Source organism: Eleutherodactylus coqui, chromosome 11 (assembly GCF_035609145.1).
Source record: "Eleutherodactylus coqui strain aEleCoq1 chromosome 11, aEleCoq1.hap1, whole genome shotgun sequence".
NCBI classification, from domain to species: Eukaryota; Metazoa; Chordata; class Amphibia; order Anura; family Eleutherodactylidae; genus Eleutherodactylus; species Eleutherodactylus coqui.
In genome coordinates, this window is record NC_089847.1 from 138,165,609 (window position 1) to 138,182,851 (window position 17,243).

A 17,243-nucleotide genomic window follows, 5' to 3' on the forward strand; every position below is an offset into this window, starting at 1 on the left:
CAAATCCACAGCGCCAAATATGACGCAGCTCTGCGCCGATATCTGCCACGTGTGACCGTCCCTGTAAGAGGACCCCCTGGGTCTAACCGAGGCGCCTGCCGCTTCTACAGGAAGATAGCGCTGCGCCCGGGTTGTTTCTGCCATCATAGATTAATCACGTGGGACGATACGAATAAATATGTATGTAAACAATGTCGCAGCTCGGCGGCGTCCTCGTGCCTACGGTTATATGTAGGGTATGGCAGCTAATACCTGCGGACGCTTTCTCTCTCTCTACAGGTGTTGACGAGTGCGCCCTGGGCACGGATGACTGCCACATCGACGCCATATGCCAGGACACGCCAACGTCATACAAGTGTGTGTGCAAAGCAGGATTTAAAGGGGAAGGCACCGCGTGTGAAGGTGAGGGCGGCCGTGCGTCACCGGGGGCTCACCGCAGAGTTTACGCTTGAATTCGCCGATAAAAACTCTAGCAAAATCTGTGGCGTTCCGCGGTGCGAACAAATCCGATAAAACGCAGCTCCATAGGAGTGCATGGGAGATAGAAAATCGCACATCTCAGGAAGATGGCGCACGCTGCGATTCTTTATCTCTCAGCATCGCAGACGGACGGAAACCATTGGTTTCAGAATCTGCTTATTTACTGACGCATCAGGCAAAAATCGCTCAATTTTGTCGCCCGTGCGAAACCACCCTTACCGTCTTTAGCCATTTATTGAGCAGTCCGCATCCAGAGAAGTTTTCTTTTTGGCGTTTTTCAGCAAGCTTCTGGGTCTGGCGTTTTTTCTAGCGTTTTTTGTTCGCCATACAATCCTCTATATTAGGTAACATTCACACAGGTGAGAATCTTGCGCACGTTTTGCGCATTGTGAGAAACTCGCATGGATATGAACGTCATTCTTTTGAATGGACTTATTCACAAGAGCAATTTTTTTTCCTCACAGCACATTCGGTCTTTTGGCGTCCCTCGGAACACAACGCCCCTTGTTGTCAATGGGACCTTTAAAAGCGTTGCACGGCGTGGGATGCGAGCACAAGTGCGATGTGATACATAACGCAGGAGGCCTGATTAGTATTTGTTAGTCCCCTCTTTTATGCAATTCCCGGTAGAACATCTGCGATGGGCGCCTGCGGTCGCTGCGCTGCGCCGCGGATGTATTTTCTCGTAAGGCCACTTATTATATTCTGATCTTTAATGGCGCCTCCTAACGCACCATAAACATGTAACGGGTCATGGAAGAGACACTTGTGGGTTTAACCCTCTGCGGCCGGGCGCCTCATCAATCTGTCGCCCGCGGGACGCTCAGCCGCCTCTTCAGCTGGGAGAGAAGTGCAACAAAAACACTTGATTTGCAAGACAATCCGCTGTTAAAGGGCCGGCGAGTGTTTTCACTTGTGTCGCTGAGCTGTAAAGGCATCGATCATAATCACTTGTGTCTTTATCCTGCAGACATTGATGAATGCGATAACGACTACAATGGAGACTGCGTCCACGACTGCACCAACATCCCCGGGAACTACCGCTGCACTTGCTACGACGGCTTTGAATTGGCGCACGATGGACATAACTGCCTCGGTGAGAAGCTTATCCCTCGTCCAGGTTACTAGCTGAGCGTCCGTTTCCTTTCAGGCCTCTTTCACACAAGCGAAGCGTTTAACGCAGGTCGCATCGCGTCAAGAAATCGCAGCAACGGTTCATTGCCGCAATCTTATTCCAAAAGGAATTAGCGTTTTCTCGTCCATTCACACGGCCGCATCGCGTGAAAAGGACGCTGCAGCGGCGGTCAGCAGAATGGCTCTATTTAGCTTAAATAGCTGTCTTCTTCACCGAGCGCCGGATGCAGGTAAACTCCTCCCCCTCCCTGCGCCTTTTGACGCTGCGAGATAAAAGCGTGGCTGAAAATACCGTCATGTAAATGAATGCATTGGAGTCCAATGCTTTACATGCTTATCCCCCACGATGGGGGATAACTTGCTGATTTAGTAGGGGTCTCACGCATGTCCCGCTCTGCCTGTCACTGTGAATGAGGCACGGGCTGAGCATGCGCATTCGGTGCTCCACTCATTTTAAAGGGGCTGATGGAAATACCTGAGCGGGCGCCTCTTGGGTATCTTCACAGGCCCATTGTAAGTGAATTAAGCGCCAGTGCACTCGCACGACCAGCGCTACATTCAGTCTGCACCTCATTGCAGGGGGTGCAGTAACCCTGGAGAAGACAGGGAACTCTCTAGCAGGAGTCCCATCTGTGAGACCCCCACCGATCAGCAAGTTATCCCCATCTTGAGGATATCCTGTGGATAGGGAAGAAGGGGACAACTTGTAATTGTGGTACAACCCCTTTAAGAGTGACGCACCATTTACATTTGTGGCATCTGGCGGCACCAGATGGATATCCACAGCAGCTCCAAGCCGGCATACATATCTGCTATAACGTACTTCAGATTCTGGCGGATATCACAGTGGATGTGACGGCGTTTCTGCGCCCTGTCCACTTTTTAAAAAAAATGGTGGGTCTGAAAGTTACAATGCTGTCATATATACCACAAACTTCCGTACACAAGCCCGATGTCTAGCTCTTAGGAAGTTTCTTTATATCGGGGAGACTTTTTTTTTTTTTTTCAAAACCGTGCTGGGTGGAGAAGTGAAGGGAGTGCGGACCGGGCGCATGTGGAACGAGAGCGGAGGGGGAGCAGGGGAGGTGGGCATGTCTTCTGTTATTTTTCAACTGCACACTGAGCCTGTTTTTGAGAGAAAAATCCCCCGGGACGACCCCTTTAAGCTTTATTTACAGAAAACTAAATGACCCAGTTAATGCACAGAACTTGCAGACAGGTTCACGGCTGCGCAGGAATGTCCTGCTCATTGTGCGGGGAGCAGGGGGTGAATGGAGGGTCTCCAGCGCCAGGAGTCAATCACTTTCCATGTGGTTGGAGGAAGAACAAGGTTTGACGTGTCGTGACGAATGGCCACAACATCGAGTTACTAGTGCAGCCATTAACTTCTTCACTGCTGCGTTGCAGCCTCCGCGTTCCATAGTAAGACACAGAGTCAAATACAGGTGGATCCACAAGGTCCGTCCCGCAGCGGACCCTCCGTTATACAGCATTAGAAGCAGGATGGAGATCTGTATCAACAAAAACAAACATGACACAAGGAACGCAGCCTACCCTGAGAACTATTTACTGTGTTAACCCCTGAGCTGCTGACATGTAGTGAAATCAACATGAAACCAGCGTTTATATACACTGATGCTTTCCTTTACCTTTTCTTAGATGTGGACGAGTGCAAGTCAAACAACGGGGGCTGTCAGCAGACATGCGTCAACACCATGGGCAGCTATGAATGTCGCTGTAAAGCTGGCTTCTTTCTCAGTGACAACCAGCATACATGTATTCATCGTTCTGAAGGTGAGTGACTGTAACTTCCATTATGGACAAAAATATAACGTAAATACTATAATACTGCCCACTATGTACAAGAATATAACTACTATAATACTGCCCACTATGTATGAGAATATAACTACTATAATACTGCCTCCTATGTACAAGAATATAACTACTATAATACTGCCTCCTATGTACAAGAATATAACTACTATAATACTGCCCCCTATGTACAAGAATATAACTACTAAATTACTGCCCCCAATGTACAAGAATATAACTACTATAATACTGCCCCCTATGTACAAAAATATAACTACTATAATACTGCCTCCTATGTACAAGAATATAACTACTATAATACTGCTCCTATGTACAAGAATATAACTACTATAATACTGCCCCCTATGTACAAGAATATAACTACTATAATACTGCCCACTATGTATGAGAATATAACTACTATAATACTGCCGCCTGTGTACAAGAATATAACTACTATAACACTGCCCCTATGTACAAGAATATAACTACTATAATACTGCCCCCTATGTACAAGAATATAACTACTATAATACTGCCCCCTATGTACAAGAATATAACTACTATAATACTGCCCCCTATGTACAAGAATATAACTACTATAATACTGCCCCCTATGTACAAGAATATAACTACTATAATACTGCCCACTATGTATGAGAATATAACTACTATAATACTGCCTCCTATGCACAACAATATAACTACTATAATACTGCCCCCAATGTACAAGAATATAACTACTATAATACTGCCCCCTATGTACAAGAATATAACTACTATAATACTGCCCCCTATGTACAAGAATATAACTACTATAATACTGTCCCCTATGTACAAGAATATAACTACTATAATACTGCCTCCTATGTACAAGAATATAACTACTATAATACTGCCCCCTATGTACAAGAATATAACTACTATAATACTGCCCCCTATGTACAAGAATATAACTACTATAATACTGCCCCCTATGTACAAGAATATAACTACTATAATACTGCCCCCTATGTACAAGAATATAACTACTATAATACTGCCTCCTATGTACAAGAATATAAGTACTATAATACTGCCCCCTATGTACAAGAATATAATTACTATAATACTGCCTCCTATGTACAAGAATATAATTACTATAATACTGCCTCCTATGTACAAGAATATAACTACTATAATACTGCCCCCTATGTACAAGAATATAACTACTATAATACTGCCCCCTATGTACAAGAATATAACTACTATAATACTGCCTCCTATGTACAAGAATATAATTACTATAATACTGCCCCCTATGTACAAGAATATAATTACTATAATACTGCCTCCTATGTACAAGAATATAACTACTATAATACTGCCCCCTATGTACCAGAATATACCTACTATAATACTGCCCCCTATGTACAAGAATATAACTACTATAATACCGCCTCCTATATACAAGAATATAACTACTATAATACTGCCTCCTATGTACAAGAATATAACTACTATAATACTGCCCCCTATGTACAAGAATATTACTACTATAATACTGCTCCCTATGTACAAGAATATAACTACTATAATACTGCCCCCTATGTACAAGAATATAACTACTATAATACTGCCCCCTATGTACAAGAATATTACTACTATAATACTGCTCCCTATGTACAAGAATATAACTACTATAATACTGCCCCCTATGTACAAGAATATAATTACTATAATACTGCCTCCTATGTACAAGAATATAACTACTATAATACTGCCCCCTATGTACCAGAATATACCTACTATAATACTGCCCCCTATGTACAAGAATATAACTACTATAATACCGCCTCCTATATACAAGAATATAACTACTATAATACTGCCTCCTATGTACAAGAATATAACTACTATAATACTGCCCCCTATGTACAAGAATATTACTACTATAATACTGCTCCCTATGTACAAGAATATAACTACTATAATACTGCCCCCTATGTACAAGAATATAACTACTATAATACTGCCCCCTATGTACAAGAATATTACTACTATAATACTGCTCCCTATGTACAAGAATATAACTACTATAATACTGCCTCCTATGTACAAGAATATAACTACTATAATACTGCCCCTATGTACAAGAATATAACTACTATAATACTGCCCCCTATGTACCAGAATATACCTACTATAATACTGCCCCCTATGTACAAGAATATAACTACTATAATACTGCCCCCTATGTACCAGAATATACCTACTATAATACTGCCCCCTATGTACAAGAATATAATTACTATAATACTGCCTCCTATGTACAAGAATATAACTACTATAATACTGCCCCCTATGTACAAGAATATAACTACTATAATACTGCCCCCTATGTACCAGAATATACCTACTATAATACTGCCCCCTATGTACAAGAATATAACTACTATAATACCGCCTCCTATATACAAGAATATAACTACTATAATACTGCCTCCTATATACAAGAATATAACTACTATAATACTGCCTCCTATGTACAAGAATATAACTACTATAATACTGCCCCCTATGTACAAGAATATAACTACTATAATACTGCCCCCTATGTACCAGAATATACCTACTATAATACTGTCCCCTATGTACAAGAACATAACTACTGTAATACTGCCCCCTATGTACAAGAATATAACTACTATAATACCGCCTCCTATATACAAGAATATAACTACTATAATACTGCCCCCTATGTACAAGAATATAACTACTATAATACTGCCCCCTATGTACCAGAATATACCTACTATAATACTGCCCCCTATGTACAAGAATATAACTACTATAATACTGCTCCCTATGTACAAGAATATAACTACTATAATACTGCTCCCTATGTACAAGAATATAACTACTATAATACTGCCCCCTATGTACATGGAGAGAGGAGCAGGGCGTTTGGGAGAATCTTCCCCTCTAGGCCTGGACACGTGAGTCTGCTGTTTGCATCCATGCGGTGTTATCTGTTATTTAGTGTGGTGTATATCACATGGCTCATTCTCCATGTAAATAAGGCTTCGGGGGGGGGGGGGGGGGGGAGGGGGGGGCACATACGCCGTCCCTCCTTCCCAGTGCAGCGCTTTTCATCTATGAGCTGTTTTATCTGTGCTCAGTGAACTCTCTGGCGCTACCTGCCATGGAGGGGCCCCGTCTTCGGCGGCTGAATGCAACTGGAGAAAATGGCCTGAAATAAAAAGAAGAATGAGCAGTTAATTCCCTCAGTTAGTTCGCTGACGGATCGCATTGCGCTTGTTAGCGCAGAATTGTCACAGAGGACGCGGCATTAATAGGACTAATTTGTGTGGCGCGGTGATTGGCGGCGGGACGGTCCGCGCTCTTTCATGTCCGGCACATTTGCTCGGATCGAGGAATCTTTGCTTTTTGTGAAGTTTTCACTGTGGGAAAAAAGGGATCAAAAAGCCAGCTGGGCGGAATAATGGTAATGGGGCCGACCTCTGCGCCCTTGTGGGCTGAAGCCCTATAATGGGGGAGTGGGACGCTCTCCGCAGCCGAAATGTCAAAGCCAAGCCATTCAGCCTAAGTGACTAATTGAGATGTGATTGAAATTCATGCACCCTCGTCCCACCGGGCACTGCTTTATAGGCGATTATACGGGCCCTCCCGACACACAGCGAGGCCGCCGCCAGTGGTCTGCGCTTACTACGGGCTGTGTGCTCGGGGCCCAGAAAAAGGATTTAGCTGCGGCAGCATCGAGCGCCTTCAGTGCGGACGGAAAAGTCTTTGTTAGCTTTACTTGGGACTCGCACAAGCGCTCCTCGGTCCGTGAAGTTGCAGCGTATTGTCATACTCAAAATCACATATTCTCTGCGCATTTTCGTCCGTTATGACATTGGGGTTTTTTGCGCATTAGACCTGCGTATTTATCAGTGCAAAACAAACCCCGCCCACAAAAAGAAGCCGTTTTTCTCGATGGGTTTCTGTTTGAGTAATTTTTCTCTCGCAGCGATGATATGTGACCGGAGGGGTGCAGCGGCGTGCATTATTTTCTGTGGTCCTGCAAGAAATTACATTGAAGACGCGTGACATGCGAGCACGCTGCGAATATTCACATTTTTACTACTATGTTTATGCACCCTAAGGATCCCTTCACACGGGCGAGCACGATATCACTCAGTAACTTGGGTCAATACACTTGCAAAAACACCATTTTTTAAATGTGTGTACGATGCGATTAGCAAGAAAAATGTATCTGATCGCTGCACTTGTGGTTCTCATGAGTGTGAAAATCACGTTATTTCAATCATAAAACCAGAAAATCACATTGTAATATCACAGCGCTCTAGAAAGACATCTAGTCCCTCTTAAACTCCTCTATGGATCCTGCCATCACCACGTCCTCAGGCAGAGAGTTCCACAGTCTCACTGCTCTTATGGTGGACACTCACTAGCAATATTTTCTTTCTTGCGCTGCGAGAGCACGGAAAGACTCTCGCCTCGCAGCGCAAGAAAGACGCCGGTATAGAACCGACATATCGCTGTTGCTGTCAAATGGGCCAGCGGCAGCAGCGCTAGCCCTATTGAAAGCATAGGGAGAATGCCGCTGACTTCTGCCACAGCTGTGACAGCTGTGGCAGGAGTTTTCTTTATCACCGTGGGGATGAAGGAATCCTCTGCCATAGCTGTCACAGCTGTGACAGCTGTGGCAGAAGTCCGCGGCATTCTATGCCATTGCTTTCAATGGGATCAGCACTGCTGCCGATCCCATTGAAAGCACTGCTTTCTGGCAAGCCCCGCAGTATGATTATCGGAGAAGGGCTTGAAATATAAGCCCTTGCCCGATAATCAGCAATAAGTGTTAAAAAAATTTTTTTTTAATTACTCACCTCTCCGGTGCTCAGACGTTTCCTCCGGCTGGCTCCACTGCACTGCTGTTAAGCTCTTTAGCAGGCGGGGATTTAAAAATCCTGCCTCCTGAAAGGGCTGTGCTGATTGGCTGAGCGCTCAGCCAATAGCAGCTAGTGCTTAGCTATTGGCTGAGCGCTCAGCCAATGACAGATAGTTCTTAGCTATTCATTCATGAATAGCACTATCTTAGCTATTCATGAATGAATAGCTAAGGGCTATATGTCATTGGCTGAGCGCTCAGCTATTAGCTCGCCCCTATACCTTTTTTAATGTACCCCAAGACTTTATTAGCTTTGCAGCAGCTGACTGGCATTGGTTACTCCAGTTTAGTTTACAGTCCTCTAGTACCCCCAGGTCTTTTCCCTAGCAGTACCCCATTTAGTGTATATTGGTGACATCCGTTTCTCCTGCCCATGTGCAGAACCTTACATTTATCCACATTGTACTTCATTTCCCATTTTCCCCCCGATCCCCCGGCTTATCTCGGTTTGTTTGTAGCCGCACATTGTCCTCTGTTGTATTAATTATGTTGTATAATTTTGTGTCATCTGCAAATATTGATATTTTGCTGTGCAGCCCCTCTATCAGGTCGTTGGTAAATATATTAAACAGAATGGGGCCTAATACTGAATCCTGTGGCCCCCACTAGTGACGGGGGCCCAATCAGAGTACGAACCATTTATTACCCCCCTCTGCTTTCTATCTCTGCCAGTTCTTTACCCAGATACACACGTTTTCGCCCAATCCGAGCTTCTCATTTTATATATCAGCCTATTATGCGGCACGGTGTCAAATGCTTTAGAGAAGTCCAGATATACGAGATCAATAGACTCTCCCAGGTCCAGCCTAGAGCTTACTTCATTGTAGAAGCTGATCAGATTGGTCTGGCATGATCGACCCCTCATGAACCCATGTTGGTGAGGAGTTATACGTCTCTCAGAAACCCCTCCAATATTTTTCCAGTTACTGAAGGGAGACTTACCGGTCTGTAGTTACCAGGCTCACTTTTGGACCACTTTTTTATAGATTGGAACCACGTTGGCAATGCGCCAATCCAATGGTACAACCCCGGTCTCTATAGTGTCCATAGATATAAGAAAAAGTGGTCTAGCTATCACATCACTCAGTCCCCCTAGAACCTTTGGGTGTATTCCATCTGGGCCCAGAAATTTGTCGATTTTAATCTTGTTTAGCCAGCTTTGTACTTCCTTCTGCGTTAGGCAGATGATATTTAGCAGTGGGTTCGTTTTACCCCCGTGCCTCTCATGTGATATTTCTTTTGGCCCCGTGTATCTCTCTAGGGATGTCTCCCGTGTATCTCTCTAGGGATGGCTCCCGTGTAGCTGCCCAGGGATGGCTCCCGTGTAGCTGCCCAGTAATGGCTCCCGTGTAGCTCCCCAGGGATGGCTCTCATGTAGCTTCCCAGGGATGGCTCCCGTGTAGTTGCCCAGTAATGGTTCCCGTGTAGCTCCCCAGGGATGGCTCCCGTGCACCTCCCAGGTATCTAATCCCATCGTGTGTGATACTGTCCTCAGAGCTGCAGTATCTAATCCCATCGTGTGTGATACTGTCCTCAGAGCTGCTATAATTAAAGGATTTCTACCAGAAAGACATGTTATCCTGACCTCTGGAATTGGGGTCCCATGTCCCTCGACCTCCTTATTGCGGGAGACTGAATGGAGTGCTGGTCGTGTGGGGGCATCAACACTCCATTACTTTTAACAGGACCGTGAAGATACCTGCTCAGGTATTTCTGTCAGCCCCACTGAAATTACCAGGTATGCTCAGCCAGCGCTGTATTCACAGTGACGTCCATGCAGGGGGACACCCACAGTGCCAGGCAGAGTGGGGCACGGGGACCCCCACAGTGCCAGGCAGAGTGGGGCACGGGGACCCCCACAGTGCCAGGCAGGGCACGGGGACTCCCACAGTGCCAGGCAGAGCGGGGCATAGTGAGCCCCACAGTGCCAGGCAGAGCAGGGCATGGGGACCCTCACAGTGCCAGGCAGAGCGGGGCACGGGGACCCCCACAGTGCCAGGCAGACCAGGGCAGGGGGGACCCCCACAGTGCCAGGCAGAGCGGGGCATGGGGACCCCCACAGTGCCAGGCAGGGCACGGGGACTCCCACAGTGCCAGGCAGAGCGGGGCATAGGGAGCCCCACAGTGCCAGGCAGAGCGGGGCATAGGGAGCCCCACAGTGCCAAGCAGAGCAGGGCACGGGGAGGCCCACAGTGCCAGGCATAGCAGGGCACAGGGAGCCCTACAGTGCCAGGCTAAGCAGGGCATGGGAACCCTCATAGTGCCAGGCAGAGCAGGGCATGGAGACGTCCACAGTGCTAGGCAGAGCGGGGCACAGGGACCCCCTCAGTGCCAGGCAGAGCAGGGCATGGGGACCCTCACAGTGCCAGGCAGAGTGGGGCACGGGGACTCCCATGGAAAAATGGAACATGCAGCAGTAACAATACCCGTGGAAACAATGGGTTAATACGTCGAACAAACGGACAGAGCTCATGCGATTTTGTCGCCCGTGTAAATAACCCTAATTGCAAGCTCTTTGGACTACTGGCACTGCTGCTCCTCCCGTCTCCGCTGTGTTCCAGCCTCCTGCAGACCCCAACCTGCGATTACTCAACTTTTGACCCTCTGATTACCAAGCAGAACAAAAACCCTAACGAGATCCAGAGGCGGCGCTGCGAGCAGCCAGCGCCCCTGCTTTATAGGCTGTTACCGCGCCGGCTTCAGTTTCCTAGACGGCGGCTTGTTTTCTTTAGCAGTCGCTGACTATTTTACCAACACCTGAATTATTCCCATACAAGTTCCCGGCGTTTTCCCATGGATTCAGCCCCAGCGTTCGCAGGCCAATACAAACGTCTGGCGTTTCCAGGGTCTTACTCTGCGGTCATCCCGGTAATACAGGCAGTCAGATCTGAAAAAACCAAGTGCGCCCACGGGGTTTCATCAGCAGCGCCGCCATATTGTAGCAGCGCCGCTCCTCAGGATTTATAGGCCGGCGAGCTCTGCTGTATTCTGCAATAAAGGGATTGCGTTTCACAGCGGATCAGCCATTTGCGCATAACTCAGACGATGACAGATCTGTCTTAACTCCACAGCCTAGCGCTGATCTCGCCGTTTCTCCGGTTACGTTTATCCTGGCAAATAAGTAGGACCAAAGTTTTTTTAGTTTTTGTCTAAAATTTCTGAAAACAAATAAGACGATGCAGAAAATGTCTGTTTGTGGGGCAGTAAAGGGTTAGGGCGGCGCCCACGCCTGCTCGCTGTTTTATCCTGAAGACCACGGATTAATGAAGAATTTAGTCATTTTCTTATGAAGAAGAGACGACTTTCTGCTTCTCCTGAAGCGATGTGTGCGGCGGATGGAAGATGACGGCGACCGTTTTGTGATTGGATGTCGGGATGCGTTTACACGGGCGATTTTCCTGTGCGAGTTTTGTGCGTTGCGACACCCAAAAGCCTTGCGCTGACGTAGAACCCGTCACTCTCAGTGGGTCTAGTTTACGGTAACGATTGTTCTGTCGCCGTGAGATAGAAGACTTACCGCCCGCCCGTTTGTACGTACCGCGATGAATACTGAAGTAGCACATTTTACGCTTTCACTCTTGCACATGGCAGTCCCTGCGTAACATCTTGGGGCTCATTCACACAGGTGAGTGCGGCATCCGACCGAGAAGCCTGCCGCCTCCGCTGCGGCGCGATGCGTCTCTGCAACAAGCTTGTAAAAATCGCATTTGTGTTTTCAATGGGAAAAATCAAACTTCACATCGCACTTACATGAAACTCGCAACTCCGTGCGAATGCGACGACATTTGTACATTTCTTTCCCTCCCTTAGGATTCATAGGCTATTCTGAGAATGGGGGTCAAATTTGTGCGAGATTTGTGCCTCTTGCAACGCAGAAATCTTGTGCGATTCTCTTGGCCGTGTGAAAGCACCCTATCCGAAGGCCTAATAACCCTCCACTAGAGGGCGCTACGTCAATAACTAACATCCCAAAGCAAGGTGGAGGTGAGGGGCTAAGGCTACGTTCACATCTGTGTCGGAGGCTCCTAGAGTCCGCAAGCTGCAGTCAGCTCACGTCCTGGATGAGGTAGTGCGGCACGCTGTGCCAGACGCCATGATGGGAGTCAGACGGAGCTCATTATGGTCAACGGCTTCCATATTGTCGTAGGATGAACCCACCCATAAAGCAGCAAAAAACGGAAACCCGGACTGAAGCCAAAGCGTGAATGTGGCCTAACAATAATCTTCACAAGTTCTGCTTCTGCTGAGACCGCGGCCGGTCGGCGGACATGAGTCACGCGGCTCTTTAGGAGTTCTTTGGATGCCATTACACCAGCGCTGCGAATGCTTCGGGATTTACTGATGACAGCGGGGCTCGCTTCAGTCTGACCCGTGGAACGAGCAGCGATCCACGCCACCAGTTACGTGAAACATTCGGAGCGTTAGGCGCTATTTACATGCGATATAATTGCATGGCGAGATGCACAGAAATCGCACATGAGAAGCGCGCATTATTTTCAGTGCAGCAACACAGGAGCGACCTTTCTCTTGCAGCGATAGTGGCAGCAGCAGCTCCTGTTCTGCGGCTACGTTTTTCAAGAATTGCCCATTATTTCCTATGTGTGCATGAAAACAACGTCCTCGCCCTCGTATCCCGCGCGATCTGCATGCGGGAGCCATACCGTTTTCAATTACGAAGCAACTTGCTTTTGTTTTTTTCCCACCGCATGAACATCGCGCGAACAGCAAGAAGATACTTCTTATATTTCAAGACGCAATCACTGAAAATATCGCAGATTCCGCGTGGGATTGTCTCCTATCGCGCTCACCCGTGTAAATACAACCGGAAGGGGATGTCCGTTATTTAAGTGGCCAGACGTGCCCTTTAAGACCCGCCTCTTCATTATTAACTCCTCCCCATGTAAGGTGTCAAATGCAAATTACTGATCAGAAGCTTCATGTAATAGCGCTCTTTCTGCGTAGTCCGGAGCGAATCGCGGGTAATGCTGCTCCTCGATGGTGGGTCAGATACAACGCCCGCCTAGACATAAACCCTGAGGACTATTCTTACATGTTTCTGTTTCAGATTGTTTTTTGCGCCTCTTGCCGAGATTAATTCCGTACAGTTCGGCCAGATTGTGGGCGGGTCTCTGGTTTGGATTTCGCAGTGTGATCCGTAGACGGTGATCCTCGGTTTTGTGTTTTTCAGAAGGCCTGAGCTGCATGAACAAGGAGCACGGCTGCGCTCACATCTGCAGGGAGACCCCACGAGGCGGCGTGGCCTGCGACTGCCGACCCGGATTTGAGCTCGCAAAGAATCAACGAGATTGTATCTGTAAGTAAATGAAATGTCCGTCTGATCTGCGGCGCAGTCCGCAAAGTGTCAGGAGTATATAAAGGGCGATCTGACTATAAATTGCCCCCGGGAGGGTCCGTCTGGTAATCTGGATCCTAGAAGTTATTGGATGCCTTCAGCGCCTCCATTGAAGTCTATCGGCCGAACCCCGCAGCGTATTTGGTGCTGTAACTTACATGCTGCGGATTTGAATTCCGTACCGCATGTCAAGTTCTGCACGGGTTTTGCGCATATTTTTTCTGCAACATGGGGACACGATTTTGAAAATATCCACTGTGCTAGTCTGTAAATGCCGTGGGTCACCGAACGACTAAACGGCTAACAACAACAAAATGGCTTGGATTTTCCGTCACTAGACTGGATATAATAGTAACGAATTAGGACTTTGTGGTTTTTTAGGTTCGGGGTGTAAATAACAAGATTTTTGTACTAAAGGCCCATTTAGACACAACGATTCGTTCAAAAGCCATCTTTTGAGCAATAATCGTTGCTTGTAAATGTATCCATCTTTCAGTTTTCTGCCGAACGACGGTGCTCAGTTCGACTTGAAATCTGTCGTTCAGCAGACGGAGCACACACTGTGCTCTGCCCGGGGAGCGCTGATAACAGCTGACAGCATTGTCTCAGATGTTCTCAGCTGTCAGCCCCTCCGGCAGAACAAAGAGAATTTATTCGGAGAACAGCGGGTTGCACTCTGAATAAATTCAGCCCCCGGCAATTTACAGGCTACTAATTGGTACTAATATGCATATCTTTTGAGCGAAAATCGTTGCGTGTAAATGTGTCCAGCTTTCAGTTTTCCATCTTTCAGCTTGAAATCCGTCGTTCAACAGAACAGCTGATAAGATGGACCCCACGCTGTGCTTTGCCCGGGGACTGCTGAGAACAGCTGCCAGCATTGTATCAGCTGTTCTCAGCTGTCAGCCCCGCCGGCAGAACCAAAGGAGTTTATTCAGAGAACAGCGGGCGGTCCTCTGAATGAATTCAGCTCCTGGCGGCTCACGCGCTACTAATTGGTACTAATAGGCATTAGTACCAATTAGCAGATTATGCAAAATGATCGCTCAAAAACCATCTTTTGAGCAATCATCTGTGTGTCTAAACGGCCTTTACTGCTGTTATATCTGTTTCTCATCACATTCATTGAGGGGCACAGCTATTGCCACTAGGAGGCAGACACTAAGCAGAAAAAGCATTAGCTCCTCCTACTAGCTATATACCCCCTGCAGGACCAAGCTAATCAGTTTGTATGCAAGTAGTAGGAGCAGCCAAGTAAGATACAAAAAAAACAGTCAATATAAATACATGAAAACTATTACACCTGTAACTCAGCATAGCACCATGTGCAACCCCAAAGAACACTCCAACAAGAAGGAAGGTATGTGAAAGTCCGAAGATCAGACTGGGTGTGTGCTGTGCACCCTAATGAACGAGGCGAGAACAGATTTTTTACAGTAATTACAAAAATCTCGTTTTCTCGTCCTTATCATTGGAGAACACAGCTGAAGACGGTGGGACATTCCAGAGCATCCCTCGGTGGCGGGGAAAGTATAGAAGGAGAGATGCGGTCAGTTTATGGCAGCCTGTAAAACTCTTTAAAGGGATAGCAGCGGATGCAAAAGTATGCACCCGGTAAAACTTTTAAAAGGTGTGCAAGGAGGTCCATGCAGCTGCTTTATATACTTATATAGTGGAAGCATCGGTTCATACCGCCCACGAGGCACCCGCTCCCCAAGTAGAATGTGTAGTAGCACAAAAGAGAACACTCTGCCCTTAGCATAGTAGGCCTCTTCCACCACTGATCGGGTCCAATGAGAAATGATCACTTCAGAAGCTTCAAGGCCATGTCTTGGGCCATCGGGGATAACAAAAAGAGAATCAGAGCGCCTATAAGAGGCCGTCTGAGAGAGGGAGGTCCGCAAGGCTTACACTAGATTCAGTTTGTGGACAGTGCGTTCTGTTGTATGAACTGTGGAGGGGAAAAATGAAGGCAAGTCAATGTCCTCATTGAGGTGGACTGCCGACACTACATTAATAAATAATAATAATAATAATAATAAACTTTATTTGTATAGCGCCATCATATTCCACAGCGCTTACATAGACAGGGGGATACAGAAAGACAAAAGTACAAACATTACAGAACCACGGTTACATAGTAATCAATTGATGGAAACAATAGGGGTGCGGGTCCTGCTCCAACGAGCTTAGGTAGGTACATTAGGTAGGAAGGAGGGAACAGGATCCAGGAGCACCTTGTCTTGGTGAAAGACAGTGAACGGAGGCTTGGCCGACAAGGCCTCAAGCTCAGAAACCTGGCAGATAAAGGTGACCGCTACCAAGAAGACGACCTTCCAGGCCAAAAGGCAAACTGGCATTTTACGATGAGAGTGGGGTGCAACCAGTACTAGATTATGGTCCAATGGTGGAACAGGAGAATGGTTTGGAGAGGCGTACGACCCCCTGTGGAAAAGTATGGATAGTGCGGATACCTGACCCTTCAGAAAACTAAGGCCAAAGCCCATATCCAGAACCTCCTGTAGAAAGGATAGGATGTGGGATAAAGAAAAACGCATAGGATGGAAGCTGTGTTTTTCGCAACAGAGAAAATTTTTCCAAACGTGATGATAAACCTGAAAGGAGGGTTTTCTAGCCTTCATCATGGTTTGAATGACAGGTTCCACAAATCTACCGGCTCTCAAGACCTCTGCTGCAACCACCACACTGGTAAACAAAGAGTGAACAAACTCAGGTGGAAGAGGGGTACTTGTAAGAGAAGATCTTCTCGAAGAGGAAGGTGCCACGAAGAGTTGACGAGCAGATGGACGAGATCCACTTAACATGCGTGGCGGGCCAATCTAGGGTGATGAGAATCATCGGGAGTCCTTCAGTCTTGATCTTTTTGAGGTTGCGGGATTGGTGGGAAGGGGAGAAAGATGTACAAACACTGTATGTCCGTCCATTGAATTACTAGTTCATCCACTGCTCGAGCTTGGGGATTCTGAGACCTGGACATAAAGACTTGCAGCTTGTGATTAATTCTGGATGCCATCAGATCAAGGTCTGGTTGACCCCACCTTCAACAAAGTGCTTGAAAGATTTTGGAATGTAGCTCTCAATCTCCTAGGTCAACTATCTCCCAGCTGAAAAAGTCTGCTATCCAGTTGTCCACCCCTGGCATGTGGACTGCTGAGAACGCTGGAAGGTGATTTTCAGCCCATGTTAGGTTTTTCACTGCTTCTGCGATTACCTTTGTGCTGCGAATTCCACCTTCATGATTTATGTGCGCGATGGCTGTCATGTTTTCTGTTTAGAATTTCCTGTATATGAAGTGATGAGTCGACAGGAGAAGGGCCCAAATTTCCAACACATTTATCGGTAGTGTGGACTTCTTTAGACCTCCTTTATGCGCCATGGAATTCTGCAGAGTACCTCCCCAGCTGAGGAGGCTGGCATCACTGGTGAGTACCTGCCATTGGGAAGTCAAAAAGGAGCACCCCAGATGGGTCTGTGAGGAATCCAGCC

General features: G+C 46.8%; 1 protein-coding gene across 3 annotated transcripts in view; it reads left to right on the plus strand.

Moving 5' to 3' along the window:
- SCUBE2 (signal peptide, CUB domain and EGF like domain containing 2) overlaps positions 1–17,243 on the plus strand; it is a 67,846-nt gene that overhangs the window by 6,110 nt on the left and 44,493 nt on the right. For 2 of the 3 annotated variants that reach the window (XM_066583656.1, XM_066583658.1), the window contains exons 2-5: positions 280–402; positions 1,451–1,576; positions 3,274–3,408; positions 13,572–13,697. In XM_066583656.1, the coding sequence (XP_066439753.1) occupies positions 280–402; positions 1,451–1,576; positions 3,274–3,408; positions 13,572–13,697 (510 nt within the window). The remainder of the gene's footprint in view (positions 1–279; positions 403–1,450; positions 1,577–3,273; positions 3,409–13,571; positions 13,698–17,243) is intronic. The other variant, XM_066583657.1, reaches the window with a different exon arrangement.